This window comes from Gopherus evgoodei, chromosome 13 (assembly GCF_007399415.2).
Source record: "Gopherus evgoodei ecotype Sinaloan lineage chromosome 13, rGopEvg1_v1.p, whole genome shotgun sequence".
In the NCBI taxonomy this organism is placed as follows: domain Eukaryota; kingdom Metazoa; phylum Chordata; order Testudines; family Testudinidae; genus Gopherus; species Gopherus evgoodei.
In genome coordinates this window covers 16,491,161-16,517,405 of record NC_044334.1, presented here as the reverse complement: position 1 = coordinate 16,517,405, position 26,245 = coordinate 16,491,161, and the positions used below count along the sequence as shown (strand labels likewise).

At 43.4% G+C, this 26,245-nt stretch overlaps 1 protein-coding gene across 13 annotated transcripts in view; it reads right to left on the bottom strand.

Annotated features, from left to right (window-relative positions):
• Window positions 1–26,245, bottom strand: part of ARVCF (ARVCF delta catenin family member) — a 466,295-nt gene that overhangs the window by 250,746 nt on the left and 189,304 nt on the right. For 11 of the 13 annotated variants that reach the window (XM_030583068.1, XM_030583067.1, XM_030583069.1 and 8 more), the window contains 2 exons: window positions 7,569–7,670; window positions 765–1,009 (listed from right to left, as the gene is read on the bottom strand). The exons of 1 other annotated variant lie outside the window; for it this stretch is intronic. In XM_030583068.1, the coding sequence (XP_030438928.1) occupies window positions 765–980 (216 nt within the window). In that variant the 5' untranslated portion in view covers window positions 981–1,009; window positions 7,569–7,670. The remainder of the gene's footprint in view (window positions 1–764; window positions 1,010–7,568; window positions 7,671–26,245) is intronic. One more of the 13 variants, XM_030583064.1, reaches the window with a different exon arrangement.

Sequence of the window (26,245 nt, the reverse complement as noted above, 5' to 3'; positions counted from 1 at the left end):
ATTGAGGCAAGCTCTAAAATCCCTAGCAGATCCGGGTTTCATTATGGACCAGAACCTTCCCAGTACTACTGTTGCTGCTTGCCACAGGCTTCCAAATAATTTGCTAGTTTAAAGAATCAGTTAGAAATACAACTGGTTTGTCATTTCACATTAAAAGAGTAAGGAGCAAGCAGGAGGCAAAACTATGGCTGAGATTTATAAACAGACAAACATACAGATCTGAGTTTGTAACTTTAGAACAAAGTCCTTTACTTGAATAAACACTGTGTGCCAAATCCTGAAGTCCTTACTCAAGGAGTAGGCTTGCAGTCCTTAACAGAGGAAATCCACCAACTTCACCCAGTCCCTGTTCTATCAAACTCCAGCTGACTTCAAAAGAAAATTTTACTTGACAAGGACATCATGGTTTGGCCCCATACTTTTAAAGGTATATAGTGATAGCTCCACACATGTAGCAAGCACATAGCTATAAGAGCTGGCGTGAAGGTCTTCATTGGGATTTAATTATCAGAGAGCTCTCATTTTTAGGAAGCATCCTTAGGGGTAAAAAGAGATGAGAGTAACATTTTATCCTAGGTGCTATAATCCATGCTACATCAATCAAACAAACAAATATGCTGAGTTCAGTGTTTTTCTGTTCTGTAATACACACTATGGAATGAAATGCTGATGACAAATAAGTTGGGAGAGGCTCTTTACTTTCTGGAATGGGATATTCTGGGATGTGTGAATTCTAGTGACAGGTAAGATAAGCAGGCTGTTACCTGCAGGACAAGTTGCTGCCATGCGGTTGCCAGTGGCTGACCATTGCCAATGTTGCACATGCTCATTCGTTCTGAGGGCTGATTAGCACGTTCAAGCTGCAAGGAGACATTGCGTCGCTCTTCTTCAAGTGCACGGGTGAGCCGCTCAAAACGAGCCTCTTGCTCTTTAACAGATGCCAAAATGCTGGCAGCAGACCTGATATCATAATCATCCATGATTGTTCTCAAATGTTCCTGCCTGTTAACTGACCAGGGCAAATGGAAAGGGTTAGGTAAAGGGGCAGGAGGGCACAGGTCAGAGGTTAAGAATAAAAAATACATGTTAATTATTCTATTAAATAGCATTCACTCTAAGACACAAACTCCAATTGCTCTTTGAAAAGACTTCATTGCCATCCACTGATTTGATTTTAAATTACCCCAAGGCTTTCCTGTTTAAAAAAAATGCTCACCTTAGATACAATTGTTATTTAATTCCTTTGATCTTTCTTTTAAAACTTATGTCTCAAGAGATTTTCATGCTTCTTGCAAAACTAATTTCAACTCTGCAAATAATAATGTATTATTAAAAGGATATAAAGATAATATTACTTTCCTCTTTTTTTGCTGGAAGAACATATTCTTTATAACTATTCATCTGGCATCTTTGTCTTTCACAGCAAGGACGATAATAGTTAAGGCTTTCAGATAGTGAAGCTTCATGCTTCTGGACATCAAATGCCACACTCTTATTGGTTTTATACTTCATTTGTCCTAGCAACGTCACTAATTGGGTACACATTTTGAAGGACCCTTGTAAAATTAGGAAGTTGGATAAAAATATGTTCATGCTATAATGAGAGAAAGAGGTAGCAAATTATAATACAAAACATGCTTTTTAAATGCAGACTGAACAATTACAGATGAAGCTTCTCTATGCCATGATTTCAGCATCTTCTCTTGGATTGTATTACCAGGGTATTTGCATGCATGATAACCAATGAGAATTTTCACACACAGCAGTCAGTCATGCAGCTGCTTGCTACTAGTGTAAATGAGGAAAAACAAAAGGACACTTTCCATGGAAAATGTACAGGTTTGCTTGTCTCCACATGTTGGAAAAACACAGTAAATCAATCAAGTTTCTTTTGAGATGTCTCTGCATTGACTATGTCATTTTTAAGATATTCTCCATAGTAAGCCCTCTCAGCATGTGTGTGATGCATGAAACTCAACTTCCCACTGACCTTGCAAATGTATGAAGTTAATGGGGAGTCAAAATATTTTGATATAAGAATTATGAACATTATGTAAAGATGCATGGTAGTTTCAATTCAACTAAACTATAATGAGTAAACTATTTACAATATCTGGAACTCAAGTGCTCACAAGGCAATATTCTCTGCTTCCCCACAATTCAAGCAAGTTTCCTGTTTTGTCAGAAGCTACAGTACTTAAAAAAATTCTTAATGTGTCCTTTCAAAGGGCTTTATTTCATTTCTATGTGATTCAGAGGGTATAGTTACCTGCTCAACCTATAAGCCAGTAGTTCCTTTTGTTGTCTATCTACAAAAAGCCCACCATGTACTCTCGCAGCTCTGCAACTTATTGTTAACTCCTAAGGAGTAGCCCAAGATCCTTTTCTGTATGGAAAAGCGAAGGAATTAGGCGCTTTTCTTCAGTCTCGCCTGAAAAACAGAAGACCTCGACTGTCACCATAACAAGTCTAATTTCTTTCAGTGGCTTGTTTCTTCTTTTTCAGCATTTCACAATAGAATCTTCATGGTATTTTGTAGACTTTGGGCTGGATTCTGTCTTCAAGGCATAACCCTGCAGTAGTGAGGAGGGAAGGGGCTCAAGTTGCAGCTGGAACCATGGAAGGACTTCTGGCTAACTCAGATCCACCAATATTTAGCAGGTTGCAGGCATGCACTCTCCCCTCCAACCAGTCTTCTTCATCGGCTGATGCAAGACTGCTACCACCAGCCATGCTAGTCTTACGGATTGACTGTGCTCCTAAGGTAGTCTGTAATGAGCTGCTGCGTCAGGGTGCCGCGGGAAGAGAAAGTTTTTTGTTCCCTCTTCCACATCCCTTCTGCACCCGTGCAGAACCAAGGGGTATGTAAACATTCAAAGTCTGCATTAATACTGCAGTTTATGAACTGAAGAACACTGAGGAACGCCATATGCAGAAAGCAGCAAATCATTCCTTTCTCCTAGCTCTATTAAATGTTGTCAAATTGCGATATAGTAGCAGAGGTTAGGTTGATATGCAGTGCACTTGCTGCATGTAGAACAAGGTTTGTGTAACTCTATTCTGTAGCTGTGCTGTTCATTTCCTCTTCCTACTTGTAGGACTTCTCATCTGTTAGGACTGAACTTCCCTGGTTGTTGTCTGTAGCCCTCACTTTTCTAATCTCCCATCATTGCAGTGCAGTTTGGTTCTATCCTTTATTTGGTACCCCTCCGATTTTGGAGTCATCCACAAGTTTGATCATGGCTGAATTTATAGCAAAGGAACACCTGGCAGAGACAAACCAGGGTTCAGACAAGCTTCTTATTAATGTATTGATCCAAAAATCCTCTGGAAATCTTAGGGAGTCCTGAATTTGGTTAAAACATCTCTGTGGAGGGAGAAAAAAATCACTGTTTGAAAACTGGCAGATACCTCCCCAATGTAAGCAGCTCTTCAGAGCACCCGGGAGTGGTTTGTGGACTGTACAATGGTCCGCAGACTATAAATAGAGATCTCCTGCCACATGTGATTTTAACAGGAGGAAAATAGATGTGATCAGTTGGAGTCCTGGTGTCACCTCTCCAAATGTTCCCCTACATTCCTCAACTCAAGAGCAGGTTGAAGCTGAGTTCCTGTGGAAAACTCAATACTACAAAACTTACCCTACTTCCTCTAATAGCCTCCAAGAGAAAGCACAGTAAACTCAAGATCTTTCTGAAGCAGAGCCTCCAGAGTCTAGCAGATGACACTACCATGAATTAAAGATCATTCAAAATTTAGGGATTCAGAAAAGTAATGACTTTGAGTGATCAACAGCATCTCTCTTGGCCTGAGCTAACAAAGCTTTTCCCAACACACACAATATATCACTTATGACCTGTTTCTATTATCTCTCTGGTACTCTGGAAATATTCCTATAAGAATCTAACTACAAAAAGGGAATTAGTTGGAAGTGAGATGGAGAGGACACCAAAATGGGGTATAAACTACTTTAAACAACTTACAAATCTACTTTCCCCTAACAGTATAACAATAAAATGCTAGAGAATTCACATTGTCTTTCTCATAAGGAACATCTAACAACTAAAGTTTGAAAGGTGAAGAGTCCCCCCCCCCTTCTCCCCAACTGATGACTTGAAGCAATGGTGTCATTAATACAAAGGAAAAAGACATGGCTGATCACTGAGCTGCTGTATACTTTTCAAGCCATGCTCTGAGAACACATGACAAAGATTCCCCTTTAGAAAACCCTTGAATAAATGTAGATGGCTTCTAATGCCACGCAACTGAGAACCTCTTCCCGTCTACAAAAATGAGATGATATAAATAATAATCTCTAGAGAATCCTATAGCTTTCCATGAAGGAAATAACATGTGAGCCTCTTTGCAAATATAAATATTGTGTTTCTTTTCTTTGTGCAAAGAGAAACACAGTCAGAAAATAAATGCACAATTAGTGACCATAAAAATCCTGATTGCTATGCAGAAACAGCAGCAGAACCACTAAATGCCTTTTAAGAATGGTTGGACAAAGATAGACTTATGCATTTCAAATGATTTATTAGTAGATAAATACTTGCTTGCTGTTGATTGCATTTCCAATTATTTACCTAGTATTTGAACAATTTACACTATCAGCAGTCTAGACTAGAAAAAAAAATTACTGACTCATGAAGTTAGTTACACAGCCTGCGACTTGCAATTTGCTACCATTTGTAAATAAATCAAAGTGTGCTGGAAAACCCTATAAATAAATGAATAATATTTAAACTATAGCAGCCAGGTAAAGATTATTCCTTGTGCTGCAATTCTAGAGACTTACTCTAAACACAGCAAACAACTGCATAAAGAGTGTCAAAGGCTATGCTGACAAAAGCAAATCTATTTTGTCCTACCTACGTGATCCTAAATGTACTATTATGTTGCTAGAATACAGACCAGCAGTAAATTGATCTGTCTTTTCTGATTGCTCATATTTAGAATCAATGTACCACGCTGCCTCATATGGGTCAACATAAGCAAACTAGTTATTTAATCAGCGGTTCTCAACATGGGGTCCCTGCTCCCCAGGGGATCCCTGAACCATTTCTGGAGGTCCGCAGCCAGAGCCCCAGCTCCAGCACCTCTCGCGGGGATGAAGCCAGGAACCGCAGGGTTAAAGCCCTGATGCTTGGCGCCCCCCGCAGGGCTGGAGCTGGGAGCAGCAGGTCTGAATTCCGGAGCCCTGAGCCCCGGTGCTTACCACAGGGCAGAAGCCCTGAACCAATGGGCAGAGATGGGGGACATGGAGGTGTTTCCCTGCCCCAAACTGCAGTGCACGAACAGGGCAGTCCCAGGACACTCCACCCTCACCCTCCACCTCCTTCTCTCCCCTTCCCGTGGCCAGGTCAGAGGCCAGAAGCCAGAGCCGAGTAGTGCAGGACAGCTGCCATGGAGCAGGCAGCCACGGTGTTCCCTCATTTCCCGCTGCTGCAGGGGGTTGAAGCTGCTCCCCAGCTCCCAGCCCCCTTTGCTCACACAGATGGTAAGAGCCATCTCGGTGGGGGGACCCAGCTCTGTGGCTGGCAAAGCCCTCGGGGAGCATTTACCACAGGGGGAACCCTCCTGGCACACACCCCTAGCTACCCTGCTCCGTGCACCCTGAGCTACCCCCTGTCTGCACACAGCCCTTAGGTACCCCCCTCTCTGCACCTTGAGCTACCTCCTTTCCACATACATCCCCTAGCTATCCTCTGCACGCACTCTGAGCTACCCCCTGCCCATGCAAAACCCCTAGCTACCCCCTGCCTGCACTCTGAGCTACCTCCATGCCCACAAACCACCCCTAGCTACCCCCCTTCCCTTACTCAACCCCTAGCTACCTCTCTCCCTGCACCCTGAGCTGTTTTCAAACTTTGCGAGCTGAGCCCACCCACCTTTGAGTTATAATTTTTGGTTGCGCACCCCCCCCCCCGCCAACCCAGACAGGCTGGGTGGCCTGCTGAAGTGAGTCAGGGGGTGGAGGTGGTGCTTCCTCCCCAGACCCTGCCATGCGGAGCTGGTTCAAACCCTGCTGGCCCCTGCCGTCCTCCAAAATAGATGTCCAAGTACACCTATGCCTGAGGTCCCATCTCCCCCCCAGCACAGAGCCCCGAGCCCCCCCACTCTCCTGCTGGACCCTGGAGTTTTTGTAGCATGTTGTGGGGGGTCTCAGAAAGAAAAAGGTTGAGAACCCCTGGTTTAAGTGATCACTAAGGGTGAAATTCCCCCTGACACAAAGGACCAGCTATGCACCACTTATATCCAACTCATGTCCTGTTTTAAGGTATGTATCTTTTGAGATTTATGGAATGCACAGGCCTTTTGCTAGTCTTCTGCAAATGGGAGATTTATCCCTAAGAATTCTGTCCTACGAAGAGTCAAAGTGCTAGTGAGCAATTCTCTGTGTTTGTTCAGGATTTGTGCAGAGAGACTTCCAGATTGTCTCTCTTTTGTGTACTTATCTCTGCACTGTGCTCAGCAATGTGAGTAAAGCCCTAATTGTTCACTGAACTGTGCACTCTGGACTAATGAGAGAGTGGGTTTGGTGGGGGTGGAGGAAGGGTGTAGCCTGTGGTTTTCAAAAGAGCCTGAGGGAGCGAGGCACTGATCTCTAGGAATATGTTTGCACTGCAGCTGGGCGCCAGCCTCCCAGCCCTAGGTAGACTCTTGTGATAACAGATCACGAGCTAGCATGCTAAAAAATAGCAGTGTGGACATTGCAACTCCAGCAGAGACTTGGGCTAAGCAACCAAACTGAGATCCGGGGCTCAGGCAGGCTTGGGAGCCTGAGCTGCTGTCCAAGCTGCCATGTCCACACTACAATTTTTAGCACACTAGCTTGAGCCCTGCCAGTATGAGTCTGTCTACCCACATAAGAGACTTACTTCCAGTACAATGGAGACATACTCTAATTGAAATTCAGTGGGGCGCCTAACTCCCTGACAATGCTTTGAAAATCCTAGCCTAAACACTCCAGTCGATGCAGGTATAGCATTCACAGTTATTCCTCCTACAAATGAGAAATAGAGGGTACTTGAGCGAGCTGCAGCTAGAAACAGAGCAGGGTCTGTCAGTTGGTGGCAGAGATGTGTCAGAACCTTCTCCAAAAAAGGTGCTTCTCAGAGAGCTCCTCAGTATCCCATGGCATGTGACTGTTTTCTTGTGTGCCCAGTAGCCTGCATAGCCTGTTCACCTAATGAGTAACAACATACTATGCACCACAGCCCCTCCAGTGGTTTGCTGCTGCTCTCACAACCCAGTTTGCATCCAAGCAGGAACGAGCCCTTCTAACAGGGAATACTGCTGGGGGAAGTAACAAGAAACATCCTGAATATGGACAAATAAGAGAAAGCAAAACAGAACGTGAGATGTATGTGTATGTATGGGCATAGTAGCTACGTGCGTCTGAAGGGGAGAAAGAATAACATAAAAGAAAACTGGGATTGAAAATGTCTATTGATTCACAGTCTATTCACTAAAAGTTGCCAGAGTATACAAGCAGCATTAGAGTGAATGCTATCTCCCATGCAACATTAGAAATCATGCAGTGAAAACCGAGCAATACACACCTAGTAGAGTATTAGGGTCTGAATGTTAAAGATGCTGTAACATCACCCACTAAGACTAGAAAAGTGCAGAGAAAGCAGGACAGCAGCCTCAAGCAGAATCAGCTACAATAGAAGGAAGAGGAAGAAAAGTTAGTTATTGAGGTGTTAGTGCTCCAAGAGCCTCTTTCTAAACATGGTCATTCCATATATCCTCCTTTCCATGTGGTATGAATGTCACAGTTCAAATATACATATATAGCATTTTCTGCATAACTCAGAAGAAAAAGAGAAACCACATTTATAGAAGCCAATCCTGAGAGCCAGATTGGCCAACACGTTGTCAATGGAAATACTTACTTGTTACTGGAGAAATGTATTGCTAGTGTCTTAGATGGGCTGAAAATTCTAGATCTCAGGATTCAGAAACTTGTACAACTTGGCATTATGTCCAAAGTGTTCAAGACATCGGGGTCTAATGTCAGGCACTCAGAGTCATATTTAGGCACTTGAGTTACACAATTTTCAGAGGTGTTAATATTCCACCTCCAAATGGAGTTCCACGAGGATGGGGATGCTCAGCAACAATGGAAAACAAAAAACACCAGGCCACTTATTCAGGTGCTTATCTTTAGGCACCCATGTTGGAAATTTAAACCCAACATAACATCCATTGATGTTGGTCAAGTCTTATGATGCACACTATGCTACAGCCTACAACCACAAACTACCTTTGTTGCGTGCCTGGATGCTCTGCAAGGACGAGGCCCAAACACACAGGTGAATTAATTGGCTTTAATGAAGGTTAAGTGACACACCCGCAACGGGAACTCCACGCGTTGCTGCCACTGGCTTGGGGAGTCCAACATCCGAACAACTCGGTCAGGTGCGAAGTTCAACGCGCAAGCTTTAACCCTTAGCAATTATAGCATCATGCTAATAGCATGCAAAGCCGCCTTTACATATGCAATGGGGGACTTTCCATCAGCAATGGCTGCCTCCCCTGGCCTTGGGTCAGGGACTTTCTGCAGTTCCCCAAAACACCGGGGCTTCCCACACAAGGCAGTTCTAACCGGTTAGAAGCAGCAGCTGCTAGCAACTTCTGTTCGCTAATAACCTTTCCTTGAGAAAGCGCAGGCCCTAGCTAAACCGTACAATGTCTTCCGGGGTCCCCTACAACCTTAATCTGTTTAAAGTAACCACCTGAACTCCAGTCCTACAGGGAACCTGAATGAAGGCAGATCTTTGGAGCTAACAACCTACATGTAGCTCAAAGAATCTTTAATCTGCCCTTTATAAAATTCTGCCTTGTAGAAGGACTCAGGGCAGAAACTCCTTTGGTCAAGGGTTACAAGTTTACTACAGTATAATCCCAGTGAAGATAACAGAAAATCCATCTCACTCAAACAAGTAGTTTTCCTTAAAATGATGGAAGTTCAACACTAATGATCAACAGCTCATCAGAAAGGACACAAACGTCCTAAGATCTTTGCAGACAAAGATGAATGTAAGCAGATGGGCCAACAGGTGAGTCCTCAATGTAAATGACCATGAGGAACAAACTAAGCAGAATTCAGCCTGTGCATATGAAAAGAGCATTTTGCAAAACCAATATATAATGTATGTGATGAACTCCAAGTAAACAGCTTTTCAGAACTTCGAGGGGGAAATCTAGCTGGAGGCTGGCTCCACTCACTGTCGCCGCTCTGGTTGACTGAGTTCTAATTTGACCCTTAAGCGACAATCTCCACCCATGAATAGCAATGAGAAATTCACAAAGAAAGCTATTTCAATATAGGTCTCTCATAGGCACAGGCTGACATACTGTGTTGGTGTCAAAAGAAACAAAAAGGCCGGTTAGGGTTTTTTTGTTACTGGGGATAGAAGCAGTGTGTGAAACAAGGCTTCAACTGGGGAAGGAACAAGGGCAGTGGAAGTGCTAGCAGGAAGACTAGGCACACACTTCCTTGGGAAGGAACTTTGTATTTTTTTACAGTTTGTATTGCATGGATAAGTCAACAAAGCTTGCAGCTCACCAGTTTCATTATTGCCAGCAGGAAAAATAAAGTTTCAATACAAGACATTCAAGATTTCTAGTCAGAAGGTTCAAAGGTTCATTAATTCAGTTAGTGGCAATTTAATAGTCAGGTGTGAGACATCACTGGTTTCTCAGTGAGTTTTAAAATTAATTTTTCCCTAATAAACCTCTCAAATTAAAGGCAGAGAAATCACATATTAACTCATGAAGAGCTGCAATGGCTAGACCAACAGAATTAGTGTAACACATAAACATGCTTGGATTCACATTCTTACACAGAGGGGGCCTGTCTAGTGGATAAAACAGGGGGGTGTGAACCAGAATTCTTGGGTTTTATTCCTACTTCACCCACATACAGGCTGTGAAATCTTGGGTACATTACTCAACCTACTTATCTGTGCATCAGTTTGTCTGAGTACAATAGTAACGCTTACTGACACCTTCTTCAGAAGACAGGAATTTGCATTTACAAAAGCACTTTGAGGTCGCTGCATGAAAAAGGCACTGTGTAATCTTAGCCTTTTCATGAATTGTAATATAGAAATTAAGAACAATTACTGTACATCACTTAGTCCATCCCCTGCCAATACAGAATTGTCCAGTATATCAGCGGTTCTCAACCTTTTTCTTTCTGAGGCCCCTCCAATATTCTATTAAAAATTCCAGGGCCCAGCAGGGGTGGCAGGGGGAGAGGGGGCTTCGGGGCAGGGGCCTTGGGCTTAGGCATAGTTTGACATCTATTTTTAGGGGGGGAGAGTGAGGCTCAAGCCAGCTCTGCATGGCCGGATCCAGGGACGGAGCACCACCTCCAGCCCCGACTCACCTCAGCAGGTCACCCGTCTGTCTGGGATGGGGGGTGGGGAAGGTGCAACCAAAAATTATAACTCAGTGGTGGGGGGCTTAGCTCAAGAAGTTTGAAAACAGCTCGGGGTGCAGGCAGGGGGGTATCTGGGGCTGTGTGCAGGCGGGGGGTAGCTCAGGGTGCAGGGAGGGGGTAGCTCAAGATGCAGGAAGGGGGTATCTGGGGCTGTGTGCAGGGAAGGGGGTAGCTAGGCAGTGGAGCTGGAATGCATTTTATAGTGGGAGTGCTGAAAGCCAGCAAAACTATCCCCAAACTTTTTACCTTGTGCCCCCACCTCAGCTGAGGTCAGGTGCAGGGCCGCGTTGCCAAGAGGGGTGGACACAGACAGGGATAAGGGGGCCGAGGCTGGGGCAGGCACGGGGCAGTAGCGGTCCCCTACACTTCTTCTTCCAGTGCCTATGTGGCTAGGGGCTGTGTGTCGGGCATGGGGGTAGCTCAGGGTGCAGGGAGAGCATAGCTCAGGATGCAGGGGCTGTGTGCCGAGAGAGCTTCCCTGTTCCCCAAGGGCTCTGCCAGCCATGAAGCCAGGTTCCCCCGCTCAGGCGGCTCTCACCAGCTGTGTGAGCAAAGGGAGGTGGGAGCTGAGGAGCAGTTTCAACCTGGGGCACCAGCAGGAGATGAGGGAATACTGTGGCTGCCTGCTCCAAGGCACCAGCCAGGGCAGTAGCTGCCCTGACTCACTGTCCGGCTCCAGTTTCCCACCTCTGACCTGGCCAGGGGGCGGGGAGGGAAGGAGATGCGGAGAGTGTGGAGGCAACCCCAGGACTGCTGTGATCTTGTGCTGCAGTTTGCGGGAGGGGATGACAACACCCTCCAGGTCCCCAACTCTGCCCATGGGCTCAGGGCTTCTGCTCCATTGGGAGCACTAGGGGTCAAGGCTCTGGGATTCAGCTCCATGCCGCCCAGCTCCAGCCCCCAGAGGGCGCCGAAGGTTGGGGCTTGTTGAGTCTCACGCCTCCCGGCTTCAGCCCCATGGGAGGCACCAGAGATCAGGGCTTCAGACTCTTGCCTCCCAGCTTCAGCCCCACGGGGGCGCCACAGATCGGGGCTTCAACCTCAGCTCCTGACTTCAGTCCTGCAGGGGTGCTGCGGCCTGGGCTCTGAATTTCAGCCGCGGGGACCTAAGGCCTTCTTGAAAGGATTCGTGGACCCCTGGTTGAGAACCGCTGCTGTATAGAATATATTATCCAGTCCAGTTTTAAAAGTCGCTAGCCACAGACATTCTACTACTTTCCTTGGGAAATTATTCCACAATCCAATAGCGCTCATTGTTAGGATTTTCCCCCCCCTGTTTTTCAGACTAAATTTTCTTTCATGCAATTTAATTCCAATGCATCTTAAGGCTTGTCTACACATAAAAGATATATATGTTTAATTATACTGGTATAGCTAAAGCAGTACAACCTCCCTAGTTCTACCAGTACAGAAGTGCTTATTCCTGCACAGGAATATACTAACTAAACTATACTAACATAAGGCACCATTCTACCATTATAACTACATTCATATTAAGAACTGTACCAGCATAACTATTTCAGTAAAAAAATAAAATAAAAAATACAGCCCTAACCAAAACAGTCAGATTGATACAATTTTAAAGTGTAGACCATGCCTTATTTATACTCTTGGGAATACCATCACAATTTATATCTTTTCTTAATATTTACACACTTTATGCAAGACTCTGACTGACCTGGTACATCATACCAGCACTTCTCTGAAGTTGAGATCTTGGTCTCTGGAATCTCAACTTTCATGAAAACATACAAAAACAACATAAAGTAAAAGCTTTTTATCTGGCATGTTGAGGGAATGTGGGGTGCCAGTAAATCGAAAATTCCAGTTAACTAAGAGGGAGGGAATTTGGGTGCAGAAGGGGGCTCAGGGCTGGTGTGCGGGAAAGGGTGCGGGGCATGGGCTCTAAGAGGGAGTTTGGGTGTGGCAGGGGGCTTGGGTCAGAGGGTTGGGGGGCGGGAAGGGTTTTGGTGTGCCGGATCCAGGCAGCACTTACCTCAGGTGGTTCCCCACAAGCGCCGATATGTCCTTGCTGCTCCTAGGCAGACGTGCAGCCAGGCTGCTCTGTGCATTGCCTCTGCCTACAGACACTGCCCCCACAGCTCCCATTGGCCATGGTCCCTGGCGAATGGGAGCTGCGGAGTCAGCACTCGGGGCAGGGTAGGGGCAGCACATGGAGCCCCCGTGGCCGTTCCTCTGTCTAGGAGCAGCAGGGACATATCTCCACTCGGTTAGAGTACTTAACCTGTGCAGTGAGAAAAACGCTTTGGCCTTCACTGCATCTAGATAGGCTCCTATGAATTCCACATGTTGCACTGGAGTCAGAGTCGATTTTTGAGTGTTCAGTTGTAGTCTTTTGCTTGACTGATAGGGTGTCATCGAAGTGTCATGCCTTGAGTAGGCAATCATCTAGAAATGAATATATCATGATTCCTAATTTGCGAAGATGGGACCTAATTTACCACAGATAGGACCTTTGAGAACACACTGGGTGCTCACGAGAGGCCAAATGGAAGCACTCTGTACTGAAAATGGTCTTGACCCAGGGTGAATCTCAGGAATCTCCTGTGAGATGGTTGAATTGTGATATGAAAATAGGCATATTGTAGGCTGAGGGCCGAGAACCAGTCTCCCTGGTCCACCAATGGAATTATTGCTGCCAATGTAAACATCTTGAATCTTTGTGCCTTTACATATTTGTTTAGTGATCTCAAATCCAAAATGGGTCTCGTTTTCTGTTTTTTTGTTTTGTCTTTTTTTTTGGTATCAGGAAGTATTTGGAGTAGAAACCTCTCCCTCTGTGCTGAGTAGGAACTGGTTCTATCGCACCATGATTTAGAAGAGGATTTATTTCCTGACGTAACAGGCATTCGTGAGAAGGGTCCCTGAAGAGGGACAGGGAGGATGGAGGGAGGTAAAGTGGATTGAATAACCACTGGAGATGATTTCCAGTACCCACTTGTCTCATATTATTGCATCCCCCTTTTGTCAAAAAGAACAAGGTGGTGTCTGAAAGGATGTAGATAATTTGAGTTTTGCAGCAACTGATGGTGAGAGTGGTAGCTCAGGGCCTCGACCAATGTATCAGAATTGATGTTCTGACTTTGAGGGCTCTGCAGCTGAAGTTTGGGGTGCTGTCGGTCTTCATTTTTGCACCCGTTGTCTTTTCTGCTGTGGTTCGTAGTGTCTCTGGGGTGGCGGGAACTGGGCAGCTTGGGATCTTTGTGACGCCTGAGATTTTCTGTATTTTCTTTTTTGAGCAGACGTGTAGACCCTCAAGGAATGCAACATGACTTGAGTCTTTTAGTGTGTGGAGTGAACCATCTGTTTTCTCTACACAGAGTTTGGATCCTTGAAATGGAAGGTCCTCCCCAGTTATTTGAACTTCTTTTGGGAGGCCCGAAAGGTGAAGCCATGAAGCTTTCCTCATTACTACCGCAGTTGATATGGAGTGGGCAACTCTATCCACAGCATATAATGAGGTCTGTAGTGCTATCCTTGCCAGAAGCTGGCCCCCGGCAGTAATGGCTTGGAACTGCTTTCTTTGATCATTTAGGATATGTTCAATAAAGGCATTGAGTTTTGCATAATTGACATAGTTATATTTAGCCATCAAGACCTGATAATTGGCAATCCTAAACAGCAGGGTTGCTGATGTGTACGATTTCCTGACGAATAAATCCAGTTTTTTTAGTCCTTGACACAGGGTGTTGATTTAGCATGGTGCTGCCTGCCACATTCATTTACAGCATCTCCCACAAGGGAATTTGATGATGGAAGGGAAAAGAGAAAGTCCATGCCTTTAGAGGGGACATAATATTTTTATCTGCCCTTTTATATGTGAGTGGTATCATGGCAGGTGTTTGCCAGATGATTTTGGATGGGTCTAGTAAGGCCTCGTTGATCAGGAAGAGTGCAATACGAGCTGATGAAGACGTATGGAGGATGTCTAGCAGCTTGTGTTGCGACTTCTTTACTTCTTCAAGGGATATCACTCTCTTGGTGAGGTCTTGAAATTGTTTGAAGTCCTCTGCCTTAGTTGGTGGAGGAGGCATAACAGTTTCAATCTGGAGGGATGATGAAAAGTTTGTTGCTGGAGTAATTTATTTATCCAGTCTTGCTTCCTGTTCCTCAAAAGCCTCCTCTTGGGGATCAGGGTCTAGAAAGGGAAGCTGAGGGAGATCGTTTTCCTTTATCCCTATGTGAAACACTCAAGGTCCTAGAGAACTAGTGTCTATAGGCTGCCCAGGGGTCCCAATACGGTCACTGAGGTCGAACTCAAGGGTGTCCATACAAGTGGGTGGGTGTGACATTATCTGATTACAATATGACCATATAGAGCATTGTTGCAACCACTCATATATATTTGCAGCAAATCTTGTACAAAGGTTGTCAAGTGAGGTGTCTACGAAAAGGTTACGATTTGCTGGCTATGATTATGCTATCTGTATGCATGTATCATTTTTGTATTTTAAGTTATAAATATTGGCTCTGTACTTGGATTTAAAATGTTGGCTCCTGGGGTACCACCCACAAGGTAGCTAGACAGCACATCTTGGAGGGACTATTCAAATTAAGTGGCTCATCAAGAAACACTTGGTTGACAATGGACCATGGGAGACGCCTATCAGAGTGGACTGTCATGTAAACGTGCTAACTGGAATGTAGGTAATGGCTTCTTGAAATAACTAAGCAAAATTGGGCATGAACATGTGACTTGCCCACGAGACTCCAAACTCCATCTTGTTGCTGTAATTTTCCACAGTAAGAACAATGGGATGCCCTCCACACGGGCAAAAGCTATAAAAGTCCCTGGAAACACCTCCATTTTGTCTTCAATCCTGCTTCTTACCTCTGGAGGAACTTTGCTACAAACTGAAGCCCTGAACAAAGGACTGAAAGACCCATCCAAGTTGTGGATGTATTCCAGAGACTTGACTTAAGCCAGCAGTTTATTCCATCACTGCTACAAGCCTGAACCAAGAACTTTGCCATTTCTGTATGTAATTGATTCCTTTAACCAATATTAACTCACCTTTTTTTTTGTTCTTTTTATGAATAAACCTTTAGATTTTAGATACTAAAGGATTGGCATCATTGTGATTTTTGGGGAAGATCTAAGATATATATTGACCTGTGTGTGTGGCAGGTCTTTTGGGATCAGAAGAACCTTTCATTTGATGAGAGCAGTTGTAAGGAACCACTCATCTCTGAAACCAGTGTTTTTGGTGGTGATATAAGAACTGGAATGCCCAAGGAAACTTCTTTTGTGACTCCTTGTTAGCCAGTGTGGTGAAAAATAAGTTTACTTTTATTTTGTTGCTGGTTTGGTATATCATATGGGGTATCCTGTGGGGATATATCCCATGGTATATCCTATGGGGGATTAGCCATGAGTCTTGGTGTGTATCTGCCCTATTTCTCAGCAGTTCATCCTGAATTTAGCATCCTCAGTTGTGATCCACTGAGGCATGGTTGCAGTGAGAACTAGTGTCTATAGGCTACCCAGGGTCCCAATACGGTCATTGGGATGGTACTCAAGGATGTCCATATAAGTGGGTGGGTCTTGCCTGTCATGTCAATATTGTGGCTCTGCAAATGTTTCTAGGTGATTGGTCCCTTGACATTCCCCTAGGGAGCTTTGCACAGAGAGAAGATATGTTATCATCATTGCCCTCTTCTTCTTCGTTTGATAGAGGTGGAGCAAATAAGGGGTCCAATGGTGAGCATCTCGGTACCATGTGGATTTCAGGAGACCAAGATGTGGTCAGTACCACGATGCTGGTACCGAGTAGCGGGAATTCCAGTGTTTCTAAGAGAAATGGAATTCCTTTGATACCGTAGTGGTAATCCATACCGACAGAGTCAAGGGAGTCAGCAGCACCTGTAGTTGTCTGTGGTCCAATGATCAGCCAGAAGATGGTGCTTTGGTTTTTTGCGTGGAAGTGCAAGGCTCCACATGCGTTATCTTCTGTAATGCCTCAAAATGGTAGACGCATCAAACAGAGACAAACTGAATAAACTACTGTTCTACTGTTTCACCAGAACATTCTCCTTAAAATAATTATATACAATAAAAGCAATGCAGGGAACATTAATTCTGGAAAATGTTATATTAAATTAAAATATGCCATCTGCACAGATGGTCCTCTCTGATAGAATGTGCCCTGGTTCTGCAACCTTTACTCATGCAAACAGTCCTAGCAAAATCATCAGGTTTACTCCTGGAGCAAGTGCTACTCACATGAGAAAAGATAACAGGATCAGGCTCTTAACTAACATAGCCTTTAGTTCACATTGCATTTCTTTCACATGTATCCGTCAAGACTCATGCACTTTAAGGACTATTGATACCATGGAGTCATTAATATTGTGTGCTTGTGGTCAAACTGCTCTTTATAACTTGAGTAAGGTGTGGTTATATTTACAGAGAAATATTCTGATAAAAATCATAAGACTGTATAAATTAAAAACTTAAACTAGTGTCTCCCATTTGTCTTGGCTTTAAGACTTGGTTGTATTAGAGGAACCACAATTCCAAGGAGAAATGCTATACTAATATTTCTGTCACCACGGTCTGGGGCTGACTATAAGTGGTGAATTGCTAGACTCCAACCATCTATAGTTAATCACTATTTTGAAAAATTCAAGATCCAGAGAGTAGGCAAGTAGGGAGTGATCTCAACAGTCACAGGCAAAGGATACCCTTTCTGCAGCAAAGTATAGCAACGAAAACATTGCAGCAGGCTATGGAAAGCCTGCGTGCTCACCCTTTCATAGAAAAGGTGATTATAATGGCAAAGAAAAAAAATATGTCCAGTGGCAGGGATAAAGGAAGCCATTCAGCTACCTAGGCCAGCTTCACAGAATACAAATAGTGCAATAATAAAGTCAACAGGCAGGTTTTTAAGCTAATAGATACTATTAAAAAGTGGTTATTTTGAGGGGAGAGGAAGAAATCAAACTGTGACCCTGCAGAGGAGTGTGTGTCTGAGCTCAGCAACAGATGTGTCAAACGACTTATCCCAACGATGAGGAGTTAATTGATTCTATAAATAGTACCATGTAGATAGAAACACAAAGCTATTTAATCTCAGATCCAAAGAACACAGTCTAGCTTTGTTTATCCATAAAATTATTTGCATTCAAGGGAGGCAGACTGGTTCAGGTGTTCTACATGTAGATAAACACAGACCTAATTTGATTTGAGGCTATTGAGATATTTGCTTTCTTTTATGTTCCAGAAGTTCAGGGCTCTTCGCGATCTGTAGATTACAGTGGAAGAAAGTCTAGTTCCAATAAAACTGTGTACATACATTCTTGACTAACAACAAATGTCTTGTAGTTCTAATGCTCTGTTCTCAGTGAATTTATAAGGGCAACTCCCACTAATGCTTATGAAAGTAGTGCAAATAAATGTATCAAAGCAGAAAAGATTTTTTTTTTTACAAGTCTGAATCAAATAAATATCTGCCATGGTGTTTCTCCCCCATGAACCAATTTGTATTGCCAGAAAAATTGTTGTCCTGCAGAGTTCAGAACATGTTTTTCTAATGGCTCTTTTTGCACAGAGGAAAAAATATATCCCTTTTTCTGTTTCTCTGAATGCGTATCTTGTTTTTTAAATCTCTCCCCCACCTTCCTATGGAATGTGTGGCTTCTTCGCCACCTCTTCAGGGGGTCTGAAAAAACAGGTACAAATAATACCTCTGACAGAACAAAAGTCAATGTTCATGCTTAGAATTCCTGAAGCTACAAAATCGAGCCAACCTTAACTGCTTACCAACCACTCCTGCAGTGATACTCTCCCTTATGGCAGCTTCTCTCTCACTGAGAAATAGGAACAAATTGAGATCTCATGTTATTTTAAACCAGGCAAATGCCACTGAAGTCAGTTACATCAACATAAAGTTAGGGTGAAAACAGGAGACCCAATAGCTCTTATTCTCTCCAGGAACTGTCTGTCCCATTCTAAGGGACACATCTATACTGGAGCTGGAGGTATACTTTCCAGCTTGGGTAGACACATACAGATCAGTGCTTTACTTGTCTTCCATAATCTTTTAGGCCAAATTCAGAGTTGGAGAAAGCAGTCAATACAGATCCACCTGTTTACCACACATCTCAATTTAGCCATGTAAATGTAAAGTACAATCTAGTTCTCCCTGGACAACACTGCAGCTTTTTTGTTTCACAAGGCAAATATATATTTGAGAACTAATGAATAATATGTGCAAGAAGCAAATGTACTCAGCTCACTAGACAACTCAAATAATCAGCCTGTTCATGCACAAGCATTCAAAAGCAGGAAAAACAGATACATTTTAATAACACTCAGAGACTCATCATTTTATATGATGGATTCTGGCACATAAATGTCTTGTTAACACTGCCAACAGAGTAGACTTTTGTTACAGACAATGACAACATCCTGGTCCAGAGTCTAGCTGCCTGTCAGAGGAGCAGAAACAGTGTCATGAATCCTGCCAAGTAACTTCTCTGCTCTGGGAAACAAGACATTGGTGGCTCCTGGAAGCAGAGACTTAGCACGTGATCTTCCAAGCACAGGGCCACAGTCTGCTCTACATACTGATGCACTGACTTGAGTGTTGCACCAAAAGCAGAATTTAGCCTTCAGAGAATAACGTTATGCCTTGTTTGTACAATCTGGCAAGTCAAAGAGCCACAGTGATCTCACAGATCAGTATAGGCTCGAAAAAATGCCCTGAACTTCCACAAATCCTTTACTAATGCAGGATGTGTCTGGTACTTGAGTGAAACATAGGTATGCTCCAATGCTTATTGCAAAACATTACACTCAAGACACTTAGCCAGAAACAATTTTTATTATAGGCAGTGCAGGTAATGATTCCAGTAGTTAAAACTGCCTGACACTTTCATTTTAAGACCCCTTTTTAAGAGCTTCTAGCTTTGCCAAACTGTATGCATTTGGACTGAAGTTTTCCATGCCAAGTGTCTGCCTCAGGATAGGGTTGCCAGGTGTCAAGTTTTCAACCACAAAATCTAATAAAAAAGGGGACCTGGCGGTGTCCGGTTACCAGAGTTACTGCAATCAGTCTCACCGCAAAGATGGTGGGAAGAGCAGCAGCGCTGGAGGTGCTGCTCAGCTGCTGACAGAGAGAGCTGGCTGACTCCTGGACCTAGTCCAGCGTCTCTGGTGGAAAGGTAGGAACTGGGCTGCCACCACCTGTCTGCCCCCCCGCCCCACCGTTGTGCCCTGATTTCCCAGCCCCACCCCTCACTCTGAGGACTGACACACACCCGCTCCATCCTGCTGTGCTCTTAGAGGAAGGTGCAAAGAAAAAAAATCCCAGTGCACTTATGGTGTTCCCAAGTAGAGTCAACAGTTAGAGGTTTGCTCATGCCCCAAACCATGAAGGTTCATAGCCTTTAGATATCCCCTCCACTGGGCTCCCAGAGACGTACAGATTCTTGCCACTCCACCAGAATGAACAGGGTAAAATTGTCACTTATCTCCAACATGGCCAGATCCCCACATTATTAACTGGAAGTGCTAATAAATAAATAGACTATGACATTGTTGGCATTACTGAAACTTGGTGGGATAATACACATGACTGGAATGTTGGTGTGGATGGGTATAGTTTGCTCAGAAAGGATGGACGGGGGAAAAAGGGAGGAGGTGTTGCCTTATATATTAAAAATGTACACACTTGAACTGAGGTGGAGATGGACATAGGAGATGGAAGTGTTGAGAGTCTCTGGGTTAGGCTAAAAGGGGTAAAAAACACGGGTGATGTCGTGCTGGGAGTCTACTACAGGCCACCTAATCAGGTGGAAGAGGTGGATGAGGCTTTTTTCAAACAACTAACAAAATCATCCAAAGCCCAAGATTTGGTAGTGATAGGGGACTTCAACTATCCAGATATATGTTTGGAAAATAACACCGGGGGGCACAGACTATCCAATAAGTTCCTGGACTGCATTGCAGACAACTTTTTATTTCAAAAAGTTGAAAAAGCTACTGGGGGGAAGCTGTTCTAGACTTGATTTTAACAAATAGGGAGGAACTCGTTGAGAATTTGAAAGTAGAAGGAAGCTTGGGTGAAAGTGATCATGAAATCATAGAGTTTGCAATTCTAAGGAAGGGTAGAAGGGAGTACAGCAAAATAGAGACAATGGATTTCAGGAAGGCGGATTTTGGTAAGCTCAGAGAGCTGATAGGTAAGGTCCCATGGGAATCAAGACTGAGGGGAAAAACAACTGAGGAGAGTTGGCAGTTTTTCAAAGAGACGCTATTAAGGGCCCAAAAGCAACTATTCCGATGGTTAGGAAAGATAGAAAATGTGGCAAAAGACCACCTTGGCTTAACCACGAGATCTTGCGTGACCTACAAAAGAAAAAGGCGTCATATAAAAAATGGAAACTAGGTCAGATTACAAAGGACAAATATAGGCAAATAACACAGGAATGCAGAGGCAAGATTAGAAAGGCAAAGGCACAAAATGAGCTCAAACTAGCTATGGGAATAAAGGGAAACAAGAAAACTTTTTATCAATACATTAGAAGCAAGAGGAAGTCCAAGGACAGGATAGGCCCACTGCTCAGTGAGGAGGGACAAACAGTAACGGGAGACTTGGAAATGGCAGAGATGCTTAATGACTTCTTTGTTTCGGTCTTCACTGAGAAGTCTGAAGGAATGTCTAATATAGTGAATGCTTACGGGAAGAGGGTAGGTTTAGAAGATAAAATAAAAAAAGAGCAAGTAAAAAATCACTTAGAAAAGTTAGATGCCTGCAAGTCACCAGGACCTGATGAAATGCATCCTAGAATACTCAAGGAGTTAATAGAGGAGGTATCTGAGCCTCTAGCTATTATCTTTGGGAAATCATGGGAGACGGGGGAGATTCCAGAAGACTGGAAAAGGGCAAATATAGTGCCCATCTATAAAAACGGAAATAAAAACAACCCAGGAAACTACAGACCAGTTAGTTTAACTTCTGTGCCAGGGAAGATAATGGAGCAAGTAATTAAAGAAATCATCTGCAAACACTTGGAAGGTGGTAAGGTGATAGGGAATAGCCAGCATGGATTTGTAAAGAACAAATCATGTCAAACTAATCTGATAGCATTCTTTGATAGGATAACGAGCCTTGTGGATAAGGGAGAAGCGGTGGATGTGATATACCTAGACTTTAGTAAGGCATTTGATACGGTCTCGCATGATATTCTTATAGATAAACTAGGAAAGTACAATTTAGATGGGGCTACTATAAGGTGGGCGCATAACTGGCTGGATAACCGTACTCAGAGAGTAGTTATTAATGGCTCCCAATCCTGCTGGAAAGGTATAACAAGTGGGGTTCCGCAGGGGTCTGTTTTGGGACCGCCTCTGTTCAATATCTTCATCAACGATTTAGATGTTGGCATAGAAAGTACGCTTATTAAGTTTGCAGACGATACCAAACTGGGAGGGATTGCAACTGCTTTGGAGGACAGGGTCAAAATTCAAAATGATCCGGACAAATTGGAGAAATGGTCTGAGGTAAACAGGATGAAGTTCAATAAAGATAAATGCAAAGTGCTCCACTTAGGAAGGAACAATCAGTTTCACACATACAGAATGGGAAGAGACTGTCTAGGAAGGAGTATGGCAGAAAGAGATCTAGGGGTCATAGTGGACCACAAGCTTAATATGAGTCAACAGTGTGATACTGTTGCAAAAAAAGCAAATGTGATTCTGGGATGCATTAACAGGTGTGTTGTAAACAAGACACGAGAAGTAATTCTTCCACTTTACTCTGCGCTGGTTAGGCCTCAACTGGAGTATTGTGTCCAGTTCTGGGCACTGCATTTCAAGAAAGATGTGGAGAAATTGGAGAGGGTCCAGAGAAGAGCAACGAGAATGATGAAAGGTCTTGAGAACATGACCTATGAAGGAAGGCTGAAACAACTGGGTTTGTTTAGTTTGGAAAAGAGAAGACTGAGAGGGGACATGATAGTAGTTTTCAGGTATCTAAAAGGGTGTCATCAGGAGGAGGGAGAAAACTTGTTCACCTTAGCCTCAAATGATAGAACAAGAAGCAATGGGCTTAAACTGCAGCAAGGGAGCTTTAGGTTGGACATTAGGAAAAAGTTCCTAACTGTCAGGGTAGTTAAACACTGGAATAGATTGCCTAGGGAAGTTGTGGAATCTCCATCTCGAGATATTTAAGAGTAGGTTAGATAAATGTCTATTAGGGATGGTCTAGACAGTATTTGGTCCTGCCATGAGGGCAGGGGACTGGACTCGATGACCTCTCGAGGTCCCTTCCAGTCCTAGAGTCTATGAGTCTATTATGCAGAAGAGTGCAACATGCTTTGAAGATGCAATTGAGGATGTAAAAAATCCAAAAAAAAAAACCCACAATCCATTTCTCTCACTAATTGGATCAGGAATATTTAACGCAAGTTTGACTTTTCAGACAATGCCCAACTGCATTTTATTAATCCATCTGATTTTTAACTCAATTTAAAAACAGCTATCCTTATAGAGAACATCACTAGAAATATGTAGAATTGAATTTGTAGTACTGTGGGAAATAGCCTTACTCTTTTTATAAATAACGTTTTATAAATGTCTTAAGCCCCACTTGCCGTTGTATAATACATAATAATGTAATTGCTGGTCATGTTGCCATGAAGAAAATGGTCCTTCCGATGATGATTTAGTGTGCTGAACGAACCATGCATTTTGGTACTCCTGTTATACCTGGTGAATACGGAGGTGGGGCAGGGCCTTCTAGTTTTCAGCAATTAAAAAGTTGGCAACCCTCACCTCAGGCTGAATTTTTTTGTTTGAATAATTTCAGCTACCGTAGTCCAGGAATTTCTCAGATTGAGGTTAGAGGGAAATAAGTTGTTTTGCCCATGCTAAACTCCTACAGCCATTTGTTAGAAGCTCTGGTGCCTCCATACTTTGGAACAGGGACTTCAAATTTGGAGGAGGTAGCCCTAGGGTCAAGGATGTATCTTTTTTTCTGTCTGGGCACACCTGCCCAAATTTAGCCAAATTATGAGCCTCTGAAAATCTCAGTTCACTCATGCTCAGTAGAGACTAGTTGGAGCTACGTTCTCCCAGTATTTCACTTTTACTGGGCATGCTCCCATGCCAGGGCTGCAGGGGCTGAGCAGGACCTTTCCCTGCAATTGTTCCTCCTGGCTATCAGGCACCATTGAGGTGCTAAACAGAAAGTGAGAGACAAAAGACTGTCTCTTCTGCATTCTCAATGCTCCCGCTGCTGGCACCCAGGCAGCAAAGACAAGAAGGGGGAGGGAGGGTAGGTAACTAAAGACTCTCATAGTCTCATAACCACAAGGTTGTATGGGCAGCCTGAACTCTGGCATTTTGTAATGTTTGGATGCGTGACTTTGCAACCTAATTGTTCTTTTAATGTCATTTTTTGTATGTAATATAGATATAAACGTGTATAAACATACGTTTATAAATACATACACAAATTTGCCAGGTTTATTTCTGGCTACATGTTTGTACTCTAGGCATACAATCCTAATCCCTCCCATACTTACATACAATTAGTCAGTTAAAATTGGGATATATTTTAAAGAATCACCACAACAACCTTCCCTAAATGCACAGGACAGCCCTGTGCACAGTGTGTGATCATGGTGGATGTGTTTGCCACATTCCTGTTTGGGATATGCAATACATGCAATGTGGGGAAATTGTTCCTGGAGAATTCCCATAGTCTTAGACCTACATTTTCTTTTAGCTTTGGGTGGCTCAGTATTTTCAAGTTGAAATGTGTAGGTTCTCTCTCCTGTGGTGCTGAGCACCCAACAGTTACAATTCACTTCTGGGACGAAGTGGCAATGTTCTTATGTTTTCTCTGAATAATCTGTGTGTGCCTCAGTTTCCCCATCTTTCCCCTAGTCCTCTAAATTACTCAAGTATTTAGGTGGTGGGATAAGAATATGTGATCACTGCAGTGACCCTATTACCTGCTGGATTGGCAGGCAACAATCGGTCCAGTGGGGTCGATTTACTGCATCTAGACTAAACGCGATAAATCGACTGCCGAGTGCTCTCCCATCGACTCCAGTAATCCACCGGAGCGAGAGGCACAGGCAGAGTCGACAGGAGAGCGTCAGCAGTTGACTCACCACAGTGAAGACAGACTCACTGCGGTGAGTAGATCTAAGTACAACAATTTAAGCTACGTTATTTGCATAGCTGAAGTTGCATAACTTAGATCAATCCCCCCCCCCCACCTCCCCAGAGTAGACCAGGCTTTAGTTTAATGGTTGTAAGTGCTATGTTTATAGAAGCTCCTGTCACTAATAAATTGGGAGCATGGACCAAAGTGGGGATCAATTATAATTAAACATTGGCCTGAGCCACAGAGTTCAGATCCCAGTCCAAACCACTCCAAATTTTCAGAGGCGGGTTGGATTAGAGCCTAGCTCCACTTGACCTTTTGGAAAGCTCAATTATTTCCTTCCAGGCTAATGTAGCCATACAGTGCCCTCTTTCCTTCCATAGCTCCATTATTTGTGTATCTTAATCTCGAGGTCCTTTGATCTCCCAATGCTTTTCACAGCTGAAGCTCCCCATCAGTGGGTTGTCTTCCTTCCAGCCTAATATTTCACTAATGCCTAACTGCAGCTGTTTAGAAGTAGAGATATTTAGCTTCTGGGTGACTACCTAAGATCTGCTTGAAGAAACTAGCTTTTGATTTAACCATCCCTTTTTAATAACTATTCTGTTGACGCTTATGCTGAGGAGTGGGAAAAGTTTTACATTTTGCTTTTACTGTCTAGCCACTTCAAATGTTTAATAATAAATTCTCTCCACTATTACACCAAAAACCTAGGCTGTTTAAACAGGTTTTTAGCTTTAATAAACATATATTTTAACTCATTTTTATTAAGTCTACATAAGTAATAGAGATAAGTGGCAAAGAAAATCCAAGCACTAAGTGCAAAATAAACTCCTCAGAACCCTTCCTACAAAGAATTTGAGAACTTTAAAATGAATTACATACATCTCTAGCTTTGACACATAAACCAAAGATAATGGTTAGCAAAAATAATAATCAAATGCGAAGGGGAAGAAATAAAATCAGAAATGTGATATGAAACTCGGTAACTTAGAGAACTGAGAGAGCTATTTCAGAGTCAAATTATTTTTAGAAGAATGTTTGGTTAAGGCTTTAATTCACCTAGACAGAGACAAGGAAAACAGTACATAGAATGGAATAATATTTCAGGAAAACAAACAGAAACTACTTTAATATTTGATGTACTGTTGTTGCTGAATAATCGAATTTTTGAAGCACAAACACTGAGATTAACAACATACAGGAAGCTGAAATCACAGTAGCTGAGAATGTTAGTGCTACTACTCTAATTAGTCTGCTGAACAAAGAGTGTGGCTTTTGATTTCTTTTCTACTTGTTTCAACTCTCACACTAATCAGAGTAGGATCCTGATTTCAAAACTATCATTTTGGGATTGACTCAGCAACAGTTTGGAGCTCTGTTACCCTAGTTTTAGATGACTTCACCAGGGCCAGGTTTAGGCACAGGGTAGACATCTCTCTGAAGGGCACAAGAAAAGACCATCTTGCCTAAGGGACGCTGTACTTCACACCCCTGGAAGCATGGCTGCAGGAGGAGGTCACACAGGCAGAGGACATATTACCACCCTAGCAAGGGTGAATGGAAGATAAATGGGGAAGTTTCAGAGGAGAGAGGTAGGAAACTGGGAATGAGAAGAGATGGGCACTTCAGGAAACCAGCCAGG